Source organism: Mustela nivalis (assembly GCF_964662115.1).
Source record: "Mustela nivalis genome assembly, chromosome: 5".
Taxonomy (NCBI): Eukaryota; Metazoa; Chordata; class Mammalia; order Carnivora; family Mustelidae; genus Mustela; species Mustela nivalis.
The window spans coordinates 118,197,015-118,217,495 of NC_139024.1; the positions used below are offsets into that span (position 1 = coordinate 118,197,015).

Consider the following 20,481-nt stretch of genomic DNA (forward strand, 5'->3'; position numbering starts at 1 on the left):
AGAGACCCTGGTTCTGAGAACAGAAGGAATTCTGAGAACAGGGAAGCAAAGACTTGGATGGTGGAGTGACTTTTCCCTTTATCTTTCTCTCAGTGGAGGCCACCCCTGGCTGCCTTTATGTGGGTCACCTCCAGCCCCAGAATGTAGTGAGTGTGTGGGTTTGCTCATTTGCATTCACGTGTGTGTGCGCGTGTCTGTGTGTGAATCTTTAGAGCTCTTTTCAAAACTGTAAAATGGGGACGCTCAACAGATCTTTTAAGGTTATATGAGATAGCATGGAAAGGGCCTACCTAGTGCAGTATCAGTTCCAGAGCAGAAGCTCAACAAATTTTGGACTCACTGCCTCCATCTTCTGCCGGTTCCAGCTCTCCTGATGGCTCATATTAGAGGATGTAGAGTGTAGAAACATCTTATAATGAAGAGGAGGTTTCAGAGCCAGGGTTGCTGGGAAACACAACTTCAGTTAATCTCAATTATTACCCAAGTCTTTTGCTTCTGATAGTCATTCTTCTATTCATTTTTGGTACATACTTCTTTTTTCTTCCTAAGTATCGATTTTCTTGAGGTTGGGGACTTTGGGGGAGGACAGGTAAGTGTGGTGTCAAGGGGCTCTCTCCTAGTCCTCTCTCATTTAGCTCACTACTAAATCAAATCTGAAGGTTGCAGAAACTGAGGTGGGGAGACGCAGCCCCGAAGCCACTGGGGAAGAGAGAGAAGACAATTTCAGGTTTTAAATTTGTGAGGGAAGAAGCCATCATAGTTGTACAGTTCACAATGGGGTAGGAGGATGAATTGCCATTTAAAATCTGCCTTTTCCAGGGGAAGTAAAGGAGGGAAACTTTATCTTTTTTTTTCCTAGTGGCTTCATAATGCAGGGACCTGCTTCAGAACAGATAGGACTAGTGGGAGAAACGCATAGGAGAGTGTTGAGTTTGGGCAAGGCAGGAGAGCTTTGAGAATTGGTCCATTCCCAGCTATTTATCAGGGGTTCATGTGGAGTTGTCCTGTGGTCTGCCCTGAGATGGCTCAGACTGGTTGAAGGTAGGATTTCCTGGCTCCAAAAAAGCAGGAAGGACAAAATGCAGATCTGCAAGAAGCAATGGAATCTCAGGGAAGGACTTTCCAGTCTCCGTCTCTGACCTCTAAAGTGCAATTGTTTCCCCTATTCCCCAGTGGCGCTTTGAGGCCAGACAACCCTGCACTCTCCCTGGGCCTTCTTCCATCTCAACAGCCCTGTCTCTGCCACCTGCTCCAGAAGGGCCTTACAGCTCCTGCCTCCATCTCCCATCTCCGGGTGACAGGGTAGACCAGGGGTTATGCAATATCTTTCTAAGTTACTCCCTCTAAGGGACAGAGAAGTTACCTAGTCTCTGTCTTTTGGAAGGATACTGAAGGGAAACAGTTAAACCGGTGGGCAGCCCAGGCTACGTTTGTTCTGGGAGTATTGGGATCATTCTCTCCACTGATCTAAGGAAATCCATCTACAGACTGGTCTTTTTCCCACAGGGAAAGATTTAGGAGACAGAGTCCTTTAAAGCCTAGGGCAGGATAAGATTTACCTGGTAACTGGTGATGCTAGGCTGAAGCACTCAGTGATTTGTCTCATATTTGTCCCCGCCCATCTAACCCATCTGACAACTCTTCGTTTGGGACTGATTTAGAAGAGCTGGTAGGAACAGAATTAGTATCTAGGGACTGGGTGGCTCCAAATCACTCATTTACGGGGGATCAAGGAGTCGGGGCTATATTCTAGTCCGCTCAGGGGCTGGAGATCATCTACCCAGGCTGGAACTACTGGAGCAGGTGAGGACCCAGGGCCCTGGAAGAACTAGTCCAGGGCACTGAATTCCTGGTGTGTCCCCAGAGCAGAGCATGACCACATTCCTGCCTTTGTTGCTGGGCCTCAGCCTGGGCTCTGCTGGAGAAGGTAAGGGTTTTCTGCTTGGGATCCCCCTTCCTCTGCTCCTTTGGGGCAAGGGAGTCACTTGGATTTGGACACCACAGACTCTTTGTCTCTCTGGCATATACTCTGATAGCACTTCCTACCTTTGTATCTTTGTTGCAATTTTAATATAATTGAACTGTAGAATTATTGGTATAATATATGTATCTTTTGCTGGAGTGTAGGCAAGGGCAATATCTGTCTTGTTTATTTCTGTATCCTCATATCCTCAGCTCCTAGCACAGAGCCTGGCACATTTGTGTGTGTGCTTCATAAATATATATGGAGTGAATATTTAATAATATATCCAGCATACAACAAAGCTGACTCTTTCCCTTGACCCCTTTTCTCAATCAATAATTCACCTTACTGAAGGTCTTGTCCTGGGTAAATTGCTGTGTTTAAACTAGCAACTAATTTTGGGCCATTCTTGTTCCCATACTCAGTCTCATAAAGAGGAAACGGTAACTAAAAACTTCTCTGCTGCTACCATCTATCCCCTGACTCGGTGCTCTCAGAGACTCCAGTACATGAGCTTGGTCTGTAGATGCTGCCTGAAGCAGGAAAGCTACACCCCACTCACTGGGTGTAACTGGGGCATGAACGGGGGCTTGGGCTCCCTGCAGAGGTCTCTGAGCTGCCCCCTTTCTCTGGTTCCTGTAGGTGGCTTTATAGCCCATGTGGAAAGCACCTGTCTGTTGGATGATGATGGGACTGCAAAGGATTTCACATATTGTGTCTCCTTCAACAAGGATTTGCTGACCTGCTGGGATCGAGACAAGTCCAAAATGGTCCCTCTTGAATTTGGGGCACTGAATCCCTTGGCCAAGTACCTCTCAGAGTTCCTCAACCATCAGGAATCCGTGCTTTCCCGCTTGTCTAATGGACTCCAGGACTGTGCCACACATACCCAGTCCTTCTGGGGATCACTGACCCACAGGACACGTAAGAAGAGAGGCGCACACGGGGCTATTGGGAAGCACAGTTAGAAAGGAGAAGCCAGGGAGAATCCCTCCATCCCTTCATCCCTCTATAGCCAACAGGTTTGAGATTTGTGCAGGAAAGAAGCAGAAAATGTGTGGACCTGGAATGTAAGAAGAGTGAGTGTGGACCCTCAAAGGGTTGTTGACGGGGATGGAGCAGGAATAAAGAAAGGGAAGTGATGTTTGAGGCCAATGGGCTGAGAGAGTAAGCATTCTTTCCTTCCATTCAAGGCATCTCATGATGCAGAGTCAAGTTCAACCAGGAGTGTGTCAGAATAACCAGAATACCTTTTTCCAAAGTGCTCATACCTCTTTGTCATAGGTTCTGATGTTTTAGGTCTGGGATGCACCTAGGCATGGGAATATTTAGAAAGCCTCCCTGGGAATTTCAACATGCTTTCTTGCCCCCAATCCCTTGCACTGAGAAGGACTTGAGACTGATAGAAGAAAACATGAAGATCTCCATAAGACAGAGTAATATGTCTAAAATGTGACTTCTGGACCACTTTTCTCAGAATTGCCTGGGGAGGGTGCTTGTTAAAAATACAAGCCCTTGAGTGCCACTACAGATCTTCTAGTGAACCTGCATTTTAACAGAATTTCTTGGATTTTTATTTAAGATTTTGTTTGAAAAGCACCAAGGTAGAGGCAAGCAGGAGGGCCACCTAGAAGAATAAACTAGTAGGGAATGGCAATATTAACAATCTCATTAATTCAGATTATGTTAATCCAAATTTAAGAGAGTTAGATCTGAGTTAGGCTCATTTCCTTAAACTATCTGAGGGGAAAATGTTGCTCGATTCAGCCACTTAAGTTTGTTAAATTAGATTTGAGGACAGACATCTTTTCCTATTCTTTACAAATCCTAACCTACAATTCTTGATAACTGTTAGCTTATATACTTGAAATAAACATTTCACTTGAAATTATCAATATATTACTTGAAATATATAGTCAGTGACTTCTGAAACAGCTTGCAGTTCAGACCTGGCTTCTGCTTAATGTGATCAACCATAATGTTGGATCAGGAATCTGAAAGAGCAGTGACGGACTGAGGGGAAATTGCAAAGCAGGAACAATTCTAACTCCTTTTTCAAAGGGATGTGTGGAGGCATGGAGTAGGGGTGGGAAGGGTCAGTTGGCAAAAGCCATGAAGAGTTTAAGCAGGAAAGAAACCAGGATGGAGAAAAAGCCAGAATGTTGCCTTCTTTCACCACCACGTTTTCTTCCTATGCAGGGCCACCAACTGTGCAAGTAGCCAAAACCACTCCTTTTAACACGAAGGAAAGTGTGATGCTGGCCTGCTACGTTTGGGGCTTCTATCCAGCTGATGTGGCCATCTGGTGGAGGAAGAATGGGCAGCCTGTCCCTCCTCACAGTAGTGACCCTAAGATGGCCCAGCCCAATGGAGACTGGACATATCAGACTGTCTCCTATTTCGCCACAACCCCTTCTTATGGGGATACCTACACCTGTGTGGTGGAGCACATTGGGGCTCCTGAGCCCGTCTTCCAGGACTGGAGTAAGTGCATGGAGGGTGGGAGGAATTAAGGTTGAAGCAGAGAGCTACTGTGCATGGGTTGTGGACAAGGAACACCAACATTCTGGCTCAGAGAGTGACATGTGAACAGGTCCAGGGAATGACAGCAGTGAGGGAGATGCTGAGAATGAGCAGCCAGTCTGGAGGAACCGGTGGAGGGCTGATGACCAGAGATGAGGCTGTGGGAGACAGGAATGGGAACAGTTACTGTTGCTGTTGCCATGGTGGTGTGGTTGATGTCATGTGTGCATCTGGGGGAGGCAGGGGAGCAGCGCGCCTGCCTATCCTGAAAAGAGGATGTGGTTTGGTGACCATGTTTTCACAACCAAAAATTGTGATGCAGCATTTTAGGATCTTCAGATTTCAACTATTCTGTTGTCTGGCCAGGAATGGGAACCGAAGGAATAAAAAAGCTTTTGGAAGAAATGGGACTTTCTTTCAGCGTAGGGGCAGTTGTAAATTTGGGCTGTTCTGTCAGGGAAGAAAAAGCCTGGCTGGCAAACACTTTGGGCTAACGAACAAGGAACCACTGCTTGAACCCCAAGATTGGAAGTAGTTAAACGTACCAAGAGATTTGGTACACAGATTTGAGGAAATAGAAGAGTGAGCAATGAGGAAGAGGAGGGGTATCTAGGAAGGGCTGGGGAACAGGATCCTAGACTGGCTGCTGAGACTAGGCTCCCCATCGGGGAATGCTGTCTTGCTGGGCGGCTGAGAGGGCATGAAAAGCAGAGAGAGGAACCCACAGGTGCACCAGAACTCTCCTGGGAAAGCCTCCTCCCCAGCATGTGCCAGAGTTTCCTTTGATGATGGAATGTTCATTTCAGCATGGGGGAAGGAATCCAGGTGGAGTGGATTCAGAGTATGATGGGTTCCAGGAAGTGGGAGCTATGGGGTGGGCTGGAGACCGGTTCTGGAAATCTGGAGGTGGACTGGAGGAGATACCTCAGTAGTCGGATAACTCATGGAATGGGATCATTGAGAGTTAAGAAAGGTAGAAAGACATTTTAATAGACAAATACTCTGTTAGAGCACATAAGGGAGCCAACATAGTCACTATGGGGTAAATGTTGAGGAGAATGAGGAATCCTTTATTTTTTGGTGAGAAAACCTTCAGGGTGAAGAAGGGAAAAAAGATGCCCGAGAGGCCCCAATGTATTAGAGAGGACCTAGAAGCTCTGGTGCTAACTGTGGTGAGAGGGGTCCCCCAGGGCTGCTCTAGCAGTGGAGAGCTACAGGATGGGGATTTTTGAGTAAAGTCTGTTTCCTTGGGTATAGGTTGGTGTGCGCCAGACTCTTGGCATTGGGCTAAAGCACCTTTGAACTTCCTAGCTGGAAGTCACACCAAATTAAGTTGCTCTGGCAATGGGCAACAGATTGGTTCCAGTAAGTTTCTATTTTTGCAGCACCTGGGCTGTCCCCGATGCAGACACTGAAGGTTTCCGTGTCTGCAGTGACTCTGGGCCTGGGCTTCATCATTTTCTCTCTTGGTTTGCTCAGCTGGCGGAGAGTTCGCTCCTCTGGTGAGTGCTGTCCCTGACCTCCTGTTGCCAATCTCACTTCCAATTTCTGTTCACTTTCTGTCTGTGACTGGTTTTCCCATTGCTACCTCATTTGTTGTGAATCACGCCAGATACTTTTATCTACAAACTGTCCCCTAATCAGATGTTTTCTTTTTCCAGGCTACATTTTCCTCCCTGGGGCCAGTTATCCAGAAGGTAACATCTATGTTAGTTGTTTGCCTCCTGGTCCTTGGGGGGTGGTGGTGAGAGATTTCAGGAGTCAGTGTTGGGCTCAGCTAATGGTGTTTATAGTAGGGGCGAGGCTTCACCAGGATGTAGCCAAGAGCATAATTTAAAGTGCCATTGCTGGGATTAGGAGCAGGAAAAAGGAGCAACCACACCCCCTTCTTCTATCCAATGGAGTGTTTATGGGGAGACAACTGAAAGTGGCTTTGTAGTATTAGTTCTTGGTGATCTAGAATTTTTGATATCATAGTATTAAGGGCTCTGGCATGGATGGTTATAGAGACAGAGGATGGGGTCACGTTGGATTGAAGCCTTATTATTTCCTTTTTATTTCTGCAGGTCAACATGTCAGTTAGAGGAAGAGACCTACACCTTCTATACCGCAAGTGAGGAGATTCAGAGTCTTAGTGATGCTGCTGTGTCCCCCCAACATCGTCAGACCCTACACATTTTCTTGGATTCTATGGTTTCTCCATCCGGATCTTTGAACTTCCCAGCCCACCCTGTGTACACCTTAGCACGCTGGGAGAACTCAATCCTGAGAATATTGTGTAATCAAGTTATTGTCCAAGACTATATTTCTGGGTTGAATATCATCTGGGGAGAGAGGTTAAAGGCCTTTCTGGAGGCCACAGTGTGCCACAGGGGCCAGTGAGTCACTGACGATCATCTCTGAGGAATAAACTCTGGTGGAAATATTGGTGTTTTTTTTTAATGCTTTTTCCTGAGGCCCTGGGGAGGGACCATGAGCAGAGTTATGGGTTGGGGTTAATTCTCTCCTCCTTGAGTGGAGGAGTCAGTATGTCCTCTTAATTATTCCCTCTAGACATGACAGAATTGGGGGAAGTTTTCTGATCTATAATTCATAAAAAGAAATTAAACTGTGGTTGGGTGGAGTCACAGAACCAGAGAGAGGCAGGGAATTGACAGATTACTTATCTCATAAGGGGTCTTAGGAGGATTGAGTGCGTTCATACTTGCAGATGGTTAAGAATGTTGCTGGCATGTGCTGAGCCCACAGGAGTGATGTTAGTTATTACTTGTTACTCAACTTTCTGGACCAGACATTGGACTGGGTACTTTACATGTATTATCTCACGGATCCTCATTGCAGCTCTGATGTGGATCCTTAGATAGGACTCAGGGGGCAGAGCTTAACTTCAGATGGAAGTTCTGGCGGTGATTTCTTCCAAACCCTAAGTGGGGAAAAGCCCATAGCTCAAGTGCGTATAATGACCCAGGTGCTGGGCTAAGTGCTTTGTATTTGTATCTCACTTCTTACAATAATGCCAGGAGAAAAAGATTGTCTCCTTTCATACCACAAGTGAAGAAAGTAAGGTTCGGAGTGTGGATAACTTGCCCAAGATCAAAGAACAAATTTCCCATGGGATGTTCATCTACCTTAGCTGGAAGTATGTAGATGGCTTTATTCAGAGGATCCTCACGCTAGGGGATCTAGGGGAGCACACCTCTCTCCAGAGCCCCGCTTTCAACCCCAACCCAAGGGATGTCTGCTGTTGGGGTAAAGATTTCTCACGGTAGAAGGGAGGGTGCATTTTGTTTCCGGTGAGGGGCGACACCTGCTGGACACAGAAAGCAGGGCTGTGGCATTGCCTTTGGAATTAGAGTTGGATGCCAGACTTTGGGCAAGGAAAAGAAGCCAGAAGTGAATACAAATACTGAAGCAGCTTAGCCTAACGGAATATTGTGGAGGGAGAACAAGGGGTTATGGATGCATATTTTCATGTGGGTGTCTGCATAGGAATACGTAAGATCAGAATCTGATGAGCTAGGGGAAGAGGCAGAAGATAGACTGTAGAACCTTCTTTCTTGTGTGCTGCTATCCATGAATATGTGTGTGTGTGTGTGTGTGTGTGTGTGTGTGTGTGTGTGTGTGTGTGTGATGGGGTCTAAAACCCTTCATCCTTGGACAGTTTCTGTGCTGATGGGGACCTACAGAGGAACGGGGGAAGCACTGTTCTTATGAACTTGATGTCCAAAGTAGGTGCTCAGGGCTTGTCCAACCAGTGAATTGGTCTCTTCCACTCCCCTGGTTTCCTCAGAAGGATCCCTGTGATCAGGGCATTTGTTCTGGAAGGAGTTTCCTGGAGGAGTCAATGGGAGGGGAAAGTGCTCGTGAATTCAAAATGATTATTCTCTGAACAAGGCCATATAAGGTTGGAAGATAGAAAGTGCTGTGTGCTGTGGTAATTGGCAAGTGTTGGCTCAGAAATTAATCTCTAGAAATTTTCTCAGTTTTGTATTTCTTTTTTTTGCATTTACATACAGCATTTAATGATTAAGCTTGTGCATCATGTAAATAATCTTCCACTTCTGCTTGACTTAATTTGAAAACTTGCTGTTTAAAGTCTTATGTTGTTTCATTTTCCTTTTTCTATTCATGATTTTTGTTTTTGTTTGGTTGACAAAGCAAATTCTTTTTGAAGTGCTAGTCTGGTCTTGGGGTAGGGTTTTGGGTGGTGTTTCTGCGGGGCTGATTTTAAGGGAGCTGCCCATCCAGAGGGTCTGGGTCTGGTCACAGCAGTGGGAATCAAAGTGACAGGACCCCCAGGGGAAGGAAGGAGAGAGTCAGCTAGTTGGATAGGTTCCAGTCCTCCTCTGGAGAGTCCTGGCAGGCTTCTCTCTGCCCTAACTATGTGTGTTTGTGTTTTATAGGGATGGCTGTCCGTTTCCAGGTAAGGAGTTAGGAGAAAGTGCCACGTAGGTGTCCTGGGGACCAGGAAGCCAGACTAGGGAGAAAAGGGAGGAACTACATGTCCTCACATGGGGTGATGAGTGGTGCTTGGATGGAAAGAAGTAGGATAATGGTGAGCCAGCTCTAGGACTGTGTGAGGAGAGTAGAATGTTAAACATAATAAAATGTCAATAAAGGCTCTATGTGTGTGTGTGTGTGTATGTGAGAGAGAGAGAGAGAGAGAGAGAGAGAGAGAGAGAGAGAGGTGGGTGGGGAGAGAGAGGAAATAGACAGTTGGGCTGTTGGATTATATCTAATCCAGGTGGGGTACAACACATGGTTCTCTCCTTTCTTTCTTTCTTTCTTTTTTTTTTTTTCCCCCAAAGATTTATTTATTTATTTGACAGACAGAGATCACAAGTAGGCAGAGAGGCAGGCAGAGAGAGCAGGAGGAAGCAGGCTCCCTGCTGAGCGGAGAGCCCGATGTGGGGCTCGATCCCAGGACCCTGAGACTATGTCTGGAGCCAAAGGCAGAGACTTTAACGCACTGAGCCACCCAGGAGCCCCTGGTTCTCTCCTTTCAATGTCTTGTTCATTTTAAAAGCTGAACTTGGAGATGGAATTGACTTTAAAGGTCATCTAGTCCAACTGTCCACCCATGAAAGGGCTGGTTCTGCGTTCCCAAGGGCACACACAAGGCAGGGAGTCCCTTCAGCCCTTGGGGCAGATACCAATACTTTAGAGAACTGTGTTGATTTCAGGTTTGAGGTTCCTCTTTTGATATGATCTCAATCATATGTGGGATCTAAAAATACTGCAACAGGGGCGCCTGGGTGGCTCAGTGGGTTAAGTCACTGCTTTCGGCTCGGGTCATGATCTCAGGGTCCTGGGATCGAGCCCCACATCAGGCTCTCTGCTCAGCAGGGAGCCAGCTTCCCTCTCTCTCTCTGCCTGCCTCTCTGCCTACTTGTGATCTTTCTCTCTGTCAAATAAAAAATAAATAAATAAATAAAACTTTAAAAATACTGCAACAAACGAATAAACAAACAAAAAGCTGCATCAGGCCTATAAATACAGGAGAATGAACTTGTGGTTGCCAGAGGGGAGGGGGGCCAGGGGCTGGGCAACATGGGTGAAGGGGAGTGGGAGACACAGGCTTCCAGTTACAGAATGAATGAGTCACAGGGATAAAAGGCACAGTGTGAGGAATACAGTGAATGATATGGTAATAACGTGTGGTGACAGAGGGCAGCTCTACTTGTGAGCACAGTAGAAAGTATAGAGAAGTTGAACCACTATGTCCTACACCTGAAACCACGGCAACATTGTGTGTCAACTATACTCAGATTAAAAAAAAAAATAAAGACAGTGGGAATGAAACTCAAATATATCACGGGAGGGTGGATCCTCCGTGCTTTTTTCCTGAGTGACAGCATGCCCCTAGGTTCCAGCTTCTCTTTGTTTCCTTACTCATGTACACAGTCATGCGAAAAGACAAGAAAAAAGCTTGGTATTTAATCTCCATGTTTATTTAGGAAAACTACTTTTGCCAGGCCAGTCCCCAGGGGCTGCAGAGAGTGTAAAGACCCCAAACCCAAAAAGATTGCTCCCGAGGGAGGGACTCACCTGCTCTCTTGACCCTTCCTCTCCCACATTTCAAATGAGGTTTCTAAGAGCCTTTGGCCAGACTGGTCAGAGGAAGGAAAAGAGGAAAGAAATGACTTTCATAGTCCCAGCGCCTCAACAGAAAACAGATGGCACACTCAAAATAAGAGAGTTTAAGGGGAGTCTATTTACAAGGAAGTATTCCCAAAGAAGTAGGTGGGGGATAGCACCGTGTAACCCGGGGATAGCAGCAGTTGACTTGTTGCTACCCCAAGATTGAAAGAGGCAAGGGACTGGAGGGGTTATCAGAATTCAGAAGGAGAGCCTACAGCTAGTCCTACAGTGTCACTAGCTTGCCAGCAACAGTCAAGGGACACAGGCAGTCTAAGGTGACCTTGCGAAGGAGCCAAAGGAGTAAAGACCCTGACCTCAAGCTCTGCCTGCCTCCACTCTCAGAGTTTGGCTGAAAGCAAGGGGAAGCCAAGGAGTTCGGGAACCGTGATGACATACCCAAGGTGGAGAAATGTGGATCTAGAAGGACAGATGTAGGAGAGTTGGCACATTCACAACATGAGGGAAAAAAACCAGTTGAGGCAGTGCGGTGCTGGAGGGGGCGGAAAGATGCAAAACTTGGGTTTCCTTTGGCCATGGGCAGGGACAAGACCTCAGTAATAACAGAAGACTGCTGTTTCCTGCTGAGGGACATGAGAGAATACTCCTTTCTGGTCTCCCCTGCCCTGGTCCAAGGCTTATGTAACTCTTTGTGGACGTTTATTTTTTCCAGATGTATTGTACTGTAAGATTTTTTAGTTCCTCAGAATTAAACTTGAACTTTGATTGAGGTTATATTGCATTTATTGAGCAATTTGGGGATAACTGACTTCTTTTTAATATTAAGTCATCCCTTGCAAAAAACAGGGGTGTTTTTCCATCTGTTCAAATCATCTTGTGTATTCTTTATTATGCTTTTTAAAAAAATTCACGTTTTCATCATGGTCCCATACATGCTCAGTAAACTCTTTGACATTTTACAGACTTTGTTGTCATTATGATTGATTATCTTATTGTAATTTTATTTTATCAGTTCTTTCTGTGTAGAGAAGTGTAACCGATGTTTCAGAAAATGGGGTGAAAACATAACAACTTTGACCATCTTAACCATTTTGAAGTGTACATTTCAGTAGTGTTAGGTACCTTCACATTACTCTGCAGTGAATCGTCAAAATGTTCTTATGCAAAACTGAATTTCGGTACCCATTACACAACAACTCCTCATTTCCCTTTCTCCTCAGCTCTGGTCACCACCACACTACTTTCTGTTTCTGTGAATTTGACTACGTTAGATACTTCGCGTAAGTGCAATCATACAATACTTGTCATTTTGAGACTGCCTTATTTCCTTCCCTTTTTAAGGCCAAATAGTATTCCATTGTGTGGATATCCTACATCTTGTTTATGCATTCATCCATCAATGGACACTTGAGTTGCATCTACCTCTTGGCTATTATGAATAATGTTGCTATGAACATGGGTATGCAAATATCTTCAAGTACCTGTTTTATTATTATTTTTTTTTGGATGGTAACCATCCTAATGGGTGTGAAGTGATATTTCATTGTGGTTTTGTGCTTTGCATTTCTCTAATGATTGGTGATGTTGAACATCTTTTTATATGCTCATCATCCATTTGCATAACACCTTTAGAGAAATATCTATTCACATCATTTGCCTGTTTTTAAATTATTTTTGTGTGTGGTTTTATTTGTTATTGCTGTTGAGTTGTAGGAGTTCTTTATATACTCTGGATATTAACATCTTATAATATAAGTAATTTGCAAATATTAGAAGTTAACTAATTTTTGTAGGTGAAAACATAACAACTGGATTCTCTTGCTGGTTTCAGTAGTTTGTTGTTGATATCCTCCCTCTCTCCTGGTAGATAATGACATCATCAGCAAACTCTGAGAGTAACCCTTTAAATCCTGAAAACTCTTAGTTTTCTTTTCCATAGCATTGACCAGGACCTCCAGGGCTATGTTAGGTGGTAGCAGTGACAATGAGCATTATTGTTTAAGGAAATGCAGCTAAATGTTCTCCATTAATTACAATGTTTGCTGTAGGGTTTTTAAAAAATTAAACATGTTATTTGAGATAATTCACATTATTTACGTGCAGTAGTGAAAAAAAATAGTATAAACAGATCCCAAGTACCTTTAACCCTATTTCTCCTGGTGATGACATCTTGCAAAGCTGTGGTACATTATCACAACCAGGATATACTGATACAGTCAAAATATTAGAAATTTCTGGGCCCCTGGGTGGCTCAATCGGTTAAGCGTCTGCGTTTGGCTTGGGTCATGATCCTGGGGTCCTGGGATTGAGTCCTACATTGGGCTCCTTGCCCAGCAGAAGGTCTGCTTCTCCCTTTCTCTCTTTCTCTGCCTCTCTCCTTGCTTGTGTTCTCTCTCCTCAAATAAATAAGTAAATAAAAAAATATTTTAAAAATATATAGAACATTTCTATCATCACAAGGATCTCTCAAATTGTTCTTTTATGGCCACGCCCACTTCCCTATTATCCCACGTCCTCCTTAACTACTCTGGCAGTTGCTCCTCTGCTCTCTATTTTTGTGTTTTGTCATTTCAAAAATGTTTTATACAGTATATAACTTTTGGGGATTGGCTTTTTCCCTCAGCATATTTTTCTGTAGATTACACAGGGTTGTTACTTACATACAGTTTCTTATTGGTAGTTGTATTCCATGGTATGGATACAGCAGTTAGTTGAAGGATATTTGGATTGTTTCCAGTATTTAGGCAATAGGAATAAATCTTCTCTAAACATTTATGCACAGGTTTTTGTGTGGACACAAGTCTTTGTTTCTCTAAGATAAATGCCCAAGTATAATTGCTGAACAGTGCAGTAGTTGCCTGTTTAGTTTTAAGGAAGCCACAAAACTGTTTTCCCAAATGGCCATACCAGCAATGTATGAGCAATCCAGTTTCCACATCACCACCAGCATTTGGTATTGCCACTGTTTTTCATTTTAGCCATTTTAACAGGTGGGTGGTGATATCTCATTGTTGTTCTTTTTTTTTTTTTTTTAAGATATATTTATTCATTTGTCAGAGAGAGAGAGAGAGAAAGCACAGCTGGGGGAGTAGCAGGTAGAGAGGTAGAGGCAGAGGGAGAAGCAGGCTCCTTGCTTGAGCAAGGAGTCCAGGATGTGGGACTCAATCCCAGGACCCTGGGATCATGACTTGAGCCAAAGGCAGACGCTTAACTGACTGAGCTACCAAGGTGCCCCTATCTCATTGTTGTAATGTGCATTTCCCTAATGGCTATTATTGAACATTATTTCATGTACTTACTTGTCATCTGTGTACCCTACTCAGTGAAACATCTCTTCATTTCTTCTATTTTCTTTTTTTTTTTTTAAGATTTTATTTATTTATTTGACAGAGAGAAATCACAAGTAGATGGAGAGGCAGGCAGAGAGAGAGAGAGGGAAGCAGGCTCTTGGGACTCGATCCCAGGACTCTGAGATCATGACCTGAGCCGAAGGCAGCGGCTTAACCCACTGAGCCACCCAGGCACCCAATTTCTTCTATTTTCTAATTAGAGTGTTTATTTTTTACTGTTGAGTTTTCAGAGTTTGTTGTATATTCTAGATACTGGTTCTCTTTTGGACACATGGTTTGGAAATATTTCCTTCCATCATGTGTATCTTGTCTTTTCATCCTTTTCACAGGTTTCTCACAGGGCAAATGTTTCTAATTTTGATGAGGTCCAATTTATTAATATTTCCTTTTATGAATCATGCTTTTGTTGTCAATGCTAAGAAATTTTTCCTAGCTCTGCATCCTGAAGATTTCCCCTAATTAAAAAAAAATTATCTTTTACATTTAAGTCCCTAATCTATTTTAGGTTGAGCAGCTGCTACTTCTGGCTCTCCCTCTCCACTGTGTTTACCTTTTCTTTTCCTTTCTTGCATTATTTACTGACTAGAATTAAGTTGAATAAAAGTGGTGAGACTGGCTGTCTTACCTTGTCCCTGGTCTTATAGGAAAAGCATTCTGTCTTTCACCATTAGGTGTGTTAGCTTGAGGCCTTTTTCTTTTTTCTTCTTTCTCTCTCCTTTTTTTTTAAAACAACTTGGGAATATTCTCTTTATTCCCATTTTTTTTCTGAGTTTTTGTTATGAATGGGTATTAAATTTAATCAAATGCTTTTCTTACATTGGTTGATATAATTGTGTTGATTTGATCATTTTTCTTTGTTAGCCTGATAATAACACTGACTGATTTTTGAATATTGAACCAGCTTGACATCCTTGGAAAAACCTCAATGATTGTAGTATTTACTGTTTTTTTTTTTTTTTTAAATATATTGCTGAATCATATTTGCTAACTATTTTTAATGATTTTGTGCTTATATTGATGCAAAATATAGGTGAGTATGAAATGCCAATTGAATATTACCCCCACCGTAAAAGACCACCAGAGACGTGAGTCAAAGCCAATCAGCGAGGGTCGTTTATTGCAGGTTGGAACCTGGACCTCTGCGCTGCTCGTTGCCGATAACGCCGAGAGGTCCAGAGCTGGGTCGGTGCAGGATTTTTATAGACAGATACAAACAAGTTTCGGGTGGGGCTGAGCTGATTGATTGATAGTTTGAACAGGCATACTTGGCGTCAGTGGATTGGGTCAGGGATCCCGCGCGCGAAAGCAGACAAAGCAATCTTACAGAAGCAGAACTGGCCGGTTAGGCCACACATGTGGAAAAAAAACACTATCAGGATATTGAAGGCCTGGTTACTATCAAGCCAAGGCCACTTTCCCCTCTAATGAGGCACTAACATAATGACAATTGGGAGTCTCCTGGTGAAATGTTACATTCCTGCTATCAAGCATCCTTGTTAATGAGATTTAGATTTAGAAGAAATTTAACTTTATTTACTTTTCCTTCTACTTTTCATGGAGGGGAGGGTGACATTAGGGCTTGAGGAACTGAGTTTTGTGTCCCTGGAAATTGGGCTATTGATAAGGTAACTTCTCTGTTGTAAATCTCAAGGACATTTGCAAACCAAGGGAGACTCCTGTCTTGCAGGATTGTGATCTCAGCAAGTTAACTATTTATCGTTTTATAGCAGTCAGGGGTGCCTGAGGAATGCTACACATATGGAGGGGAGCGGGTGAAGGGGGGGGTGCAAGGCGCCAGCCTTTGCTTTGTCCTCAGCCAGCCTCCTGCTCCTTCAAGTAGTTTCTTTTTCATTTGGTTTTGATATTAGAGTAATATAAGTTTAATAAAATGAATTGGGAAGTGTTTCCCTCCTCTTCTGCAACAGATTATGTAGAATTGGTGTTAATTCTTCTTTAAATGTTTGGTAGAATTCTCCAGTGAAGCCATCTGGGCCCAGAGTTTCCCTTTTGGGAATTTAAATTTCAAATTGCAAATTTAACACCTTAATAGTTCCATAGAGCTATTCAGATTACGTGTTTCATATTGGGTGAGTTGTAATAGTTTGTCTTTTTTCTTTTCTTTTTTTTTTTAGTTTGTCTTTTTTGAGGAACATGTCTATTTTGTTTAAATTCTCAAATTTATGTTTATATAGTTGTTTATAATATTCCCTTACCTTTTTTTTTTTTAAAGATTCTATTTATTTCTTTGACAGAGAGAGAAATCGCAAGTAGGCAGAGCAGCAGGCAGAGAGAGAGGGGAAGTAGGCTCCCCATTGAGCAGAGGGCAGAATGTGGGGCTCGATCCCAGGACCTTGAGATCATGAGCTGAGCTGAAGGCAGGGGCCTAACACACTGAGCCACCCAGGTGTCCCACTCCCTTATCTTTTTGTTGTATGCAGGGTCTGTATTGATATTCCCTGTTTCATTACTGGTATCAGTGATTCCTGTCTTCTTTATCACAGGTCTTACTAGAGTTTCATCAATTTGTTGATCTTTTCAAAGATGTTTTTCATTGATTTTCCTTATTGTTTTTCTGTTTTCAATATCATTGAATTGTGCTTTTATCTTTAGTATTTGCTTTCTCCTGCTTGCTATGGCTTTGACCTTTTTCTGGGTTCTTGAGCTATGAGCTTCAGATTATTGATTTGAGACTTTTCCTTTTTTTTTTTTAATGTATGATTTTCATGCTATAAATTCCCCTCTCAGCACTGCTTTAAGTATATTCCTTAGGCTTCAATATATTGTATTTTAATTTATATTCAAAGCAATGCATCTTTTATTTCCCATGAGACTTATTGTTTGACCCAGGGGTTATCTTAAAATGATTGCTAATTTTCCAAGTGTTTGGAGATTTTCTGTTACTGATTTCTAGTTTAATTTTATTGTGGTCAGAGAACATACTCTGTATGATTTCAATTCTTTTAAGTTTATCGACATTTGTTTTATGGCCCCAGATATATCCATCTTGATATATATTCTTTGGGCACTTGCAAAGAATGTGTATTGTGCTGTTGTTGGGTGGAGTGTTGTATAAATGCGAGTTAGACCCTATTGGTTGATAGTTTTGCTGAGTTCTTCATCCTTGCTGATACTCTGTTTAATTGTTCTATTACTTGTATTACTTGTTGAGAGGATTATGTTTAAGTCTCCAACTATAATTGTGGATTTTGGTTGTTTTTTTTTTTTTTTTTTTGAGGTAGAGAGTGCACTGAACATGAGCCCTGGGGTGGGGGGCGGGGCAGAGGGAGAGAGAGGGAGAGAATCTTAAGCAGGCTCCATGCTCAGTGCACAGTCAGACAGCAGGCTCAATCTCACAACCCTGAGATCACGACCAGAGCTGAAATCAAGAGCTGGATGCTTAACTGACTGAGCCACCCAGGCGCCACTCTAATTGTGGATTTTATGTTTTTGCTCCACATATCTTACAGCTTGCATAGTTTTTAAATTCATATGCATTTAGGATTATTATGTCTTCTTGGTAGGTTGACCCTTTTATCAACATAAAATGTCCCAGTCTGTCTCTGATAACTTTCTTTACTCTGAAGTTTATCTATTAGTAGTATGTTCACTCATGTTTTCCTTTGATTAATGATTGAGTAATAGATATTTTTTCTGTCCTTTTACTTTTAATCTGTGTATATTTGAATTGAACTGGGTTCTTTTGGTAGATATCATATCTATGGTTCACTTTTTGAAAATCCACTCTACCGATTTTTCCTTTAACTGGTGAATTTAGACCATATGTGTTTAGTATAATTATTGATATGTATATTCATTTATTTGGGCTGCCATAACAAAATACTCTAGACTAGGGGGCTTAAACAACAGAAATTTATCTTATTGTATTTGTGGAGTCTGGAAGTCCGAGATTGGAGTGCCTGCATGTTTGGTTGTATTTCATATGGGGGAGGTTGCTTTTCTGATGTTTCTTTTCTGGTGTTTCTTCTGGTGTTTCTGGTGTTTCTTCTTATAAGGGCGCTAATCCTATCAGATCAGGGCCCTACTCTTACAACCTCGTTTACCCTAGTTGTTTCCACAGAGGCCCTATCTCCAAACACATTGGGGGTTAGGGCTTTAATGTATGACCTTAGGGACATAATTCAATTCATAGCAATATGGAAGGGTTCAATTCTGCCATTTAATTTTTTGTTTTCTCTTTGTTCTCACTGTTTCCTCATTTCTCTGTTTACTTTTTTCTGCTTTTCTGTGGCTTATTTGAACATTTTTTATAATTCAATTTTTATTTATCTATAGTGGTTTTGAGTGTATCTCTTTGTAACTTTTTTTTTTACTGGCTGCCCTAGGTATTACATTATACACACATTAAGTGTTGCGGTCCACTGGTGTCATCATTTACCAGTTTGAGTGGAGTATAGAAATCTTACCTCTCTGTCTGTCCCTTTCCCCTTCCTCATATATAGTATATTTATCTTAAATATTTCCTCAATAAACACTTAGAACCATATGAGGCAATTTTTGCTTCAGCCACCTAATATAATTTAGAAAACTCAAGAGAGAAGAAAAATTCATTGTGTTTACTCATATTTTTTGCTTATCTTGTTCTTCTTTCTCAGTGTTTCAAGAATCCTGTTTTACAATTCTCACTCTGTTTAAAGAACTTCTTTAGTCATTATCATTATCGTTGGGCAGGGGTGAGAGCTCTCCTCCCACATCTCATTCCACTAACATACTGGGGAGATGACCCCATTATCAAGAAGAAATGAATTCTTGGTGTCCTAATTGGTCTTTTTGGGCGCCACTGCCATGTGATGCTGTCATGCCAAGTTACAGTCTTGGGATGGTGGAAGTCTGGGCATCCCATGCTGTCTTTCTGGTGTGGATAGGAATGGGGCCACAGTTATTTCTATGGTGTTTGCCTGGAACAGAGCAGTTTATTTTCTAAAAGTTTTTGGTCTTGATAGGCTGCCTCTGTCCTGCTCTTTTGGCTAGTGATATCAGCCAAAAAGCCCCCAAATCTTTGGGGGCTTTTTGTTTGTTTCTTTGTGTCAGTTGGCCTTTCCAGGTTGTCTGTTTCTTCAGCTCCAAGTTTGGGATGTATCAGGCAAAAAGGAAGCTCAGGGAACTCATCATTGTGTCGCTTCTCAGGTCATGGTATCCCATGAGGTCTGCCTTCTTATCTCAACCTTTCAGAGTATTATGTTTGTTTTATATATAATGGCCAGGGTTTTTAATTGTACTTAGTGAGAGGAATAGGGAGAAATGGGTCTACTCATTCTTCCCAGAAGTCCTCACTGTTTTTATGTATAATCTTAATAAATTAAGTTAAATAATAGCTTTTAGTCCTAGTTTTCTAAGAGGGTTTTTTTTTAAAAAGATTTTATTTATTTATTTGACAGACAGAGAGAGGCAGGCAGAGAGAGAGAGGAGGAAACAGGGTCCCTGCTGAGCAGAGAGCCCGATGTGGGGGCTTGATCCCAGGACCCTGGGATCAAGACCTGAGCTGAAGGCTGAGGCTTTAACCCACTGAGCCACCCAGGTGCCCCTAAGAGTTTTTTTTTTTTTTAATATATATATATATATATATATATATATATATATAGTCATAGATGTTGAAATAAAAAAATTTTTCTTCATTGATCTGTTTCATTATGTATATATTTCCTTCTTAATATCCTAATATGGGGGATTATATTGAGAGATTTTTTTTTTTTGATGAGAAACATCTTTGCGTTCCTGTGATAAACCTTCTTTGGTTATCCTAGAGTTACATATTTACTGTTGCTTTTATTTAGTTAATATTTTACTTAGGGTGTTGTGTTTACTTTTATAAAGCGTGGACATAAAACTTGCCTTTCTTGTATTTCCTTATTTATTTTTGTAATAAAAATTCTTTTTTACAATGAGTTGGGCAGCTTTTGTTCTTCACTCTCTTTTCTGGAACAACATATAGATGTGTCTTTTCAAAGGCCAGATTTTGTTTCCATTAATTTGTCTTAAGCTCTCAATTCTATTATCTTTATTTTTATCTTTATTATTTCCTTCCTCCTTCCTTTGGGTTTGTTCTGTTCCCCTTTACTTAACTTTTGAGTTGAATGCTTAGCTCATTTTATTTATGTAATTTTTTTTTTGTTTCCTGAAAAGTGCATTTAAAAGTAAAAAATTTTCCTCTAAGTTCTGCTTTAATCATATCTAACAAATATTGATGTGTAGTGTTTTTATTTCTGGTCAGTTCTAATTATTCTTTACATTCTTCATAATTTTGTTTTTAACTCAAATGTTTTTTTAATGAAAATTTAAAACTTTTAATTTTGCAATAATTTCAAATTTACAGAAAAATTACTTGGATTGTACAAAAATTCCTTTGACACTTTGACTAGATTCAATAACTTTTTAACATTTTACTATGTTTGCTTTCTTCTTCTCCATTTCTGTCTCTCTAATTTTTTTTCTAAGTATTTCAGAGTAAGTTGCACACATCATACCCCTTTCCTGTTAAGTATTTCAGTACATTTCTTGCTCTTAGTGAGGACGTTCTTTTATATAAAT

General features: G+C 41.8%; 1 protein-coding gene across 1 annotated transcript; it reads left to right on the forward strand.

The window, feature by feature from the left end:
* The first annotated feature begins 1,625 nt into the window (after window positions 1-1,625).
* LOC309865802 (HLA class II histocompatibility antigen, DM beta chain) lies at window positions 1,626-6,911 on the forward strand. The gene is made up of 6 exons (XM_082732652.1): window positions 1,626-1,927; window positions 2,606-2,887; window positions 4,163-4,447; window positions 5,872-5,988; window positions 6,148-6,183; window positions 6,553-6,911. The coding sequence occupies exons 1-6, from the start codon at window positions 1,873-1,875 to the stop codon at window positions 6,567-6,569; spliced, it is 792 nt and encodes a 263-aa protein (XP_082588778.1). The 5' UTR covers window positions 1,626-1,872; the 3' UTR covers window positions 6,570-6,911.
* The last annotated feature ends 13,570 nt before the right edge of the window (window positions 6,912-20,481 follow it).

What these genes read in the sequence shown, in the direction of transcription:
- LOC309865802 (XM_082732652.1), top strand. Translation starts at nt 1,873, where the DNA reads ATGACCACATTCCTGCCTTTGTTGCTGGGCCTCAGCCTGGGCTCTGCT. An exon ending in ATCACTGACCCACAGGACAC is followed by an intron (nt 2,888 to 4,162) that starts GTAAGAAGAGAG and finishes CTTCCTATGCAG; the next exon opens with GGCCACCAACTGTGCAAGTA. An exon ending in GCGGAGAGTTCGCTCCTCTG is followed by an intron (nt 5,989 to 6,147) that starts GTGAGTGCTGTC and finishes TTCTTTTTCCAG; the next exon opens with GCTACATTTTCCTCCCTGGG.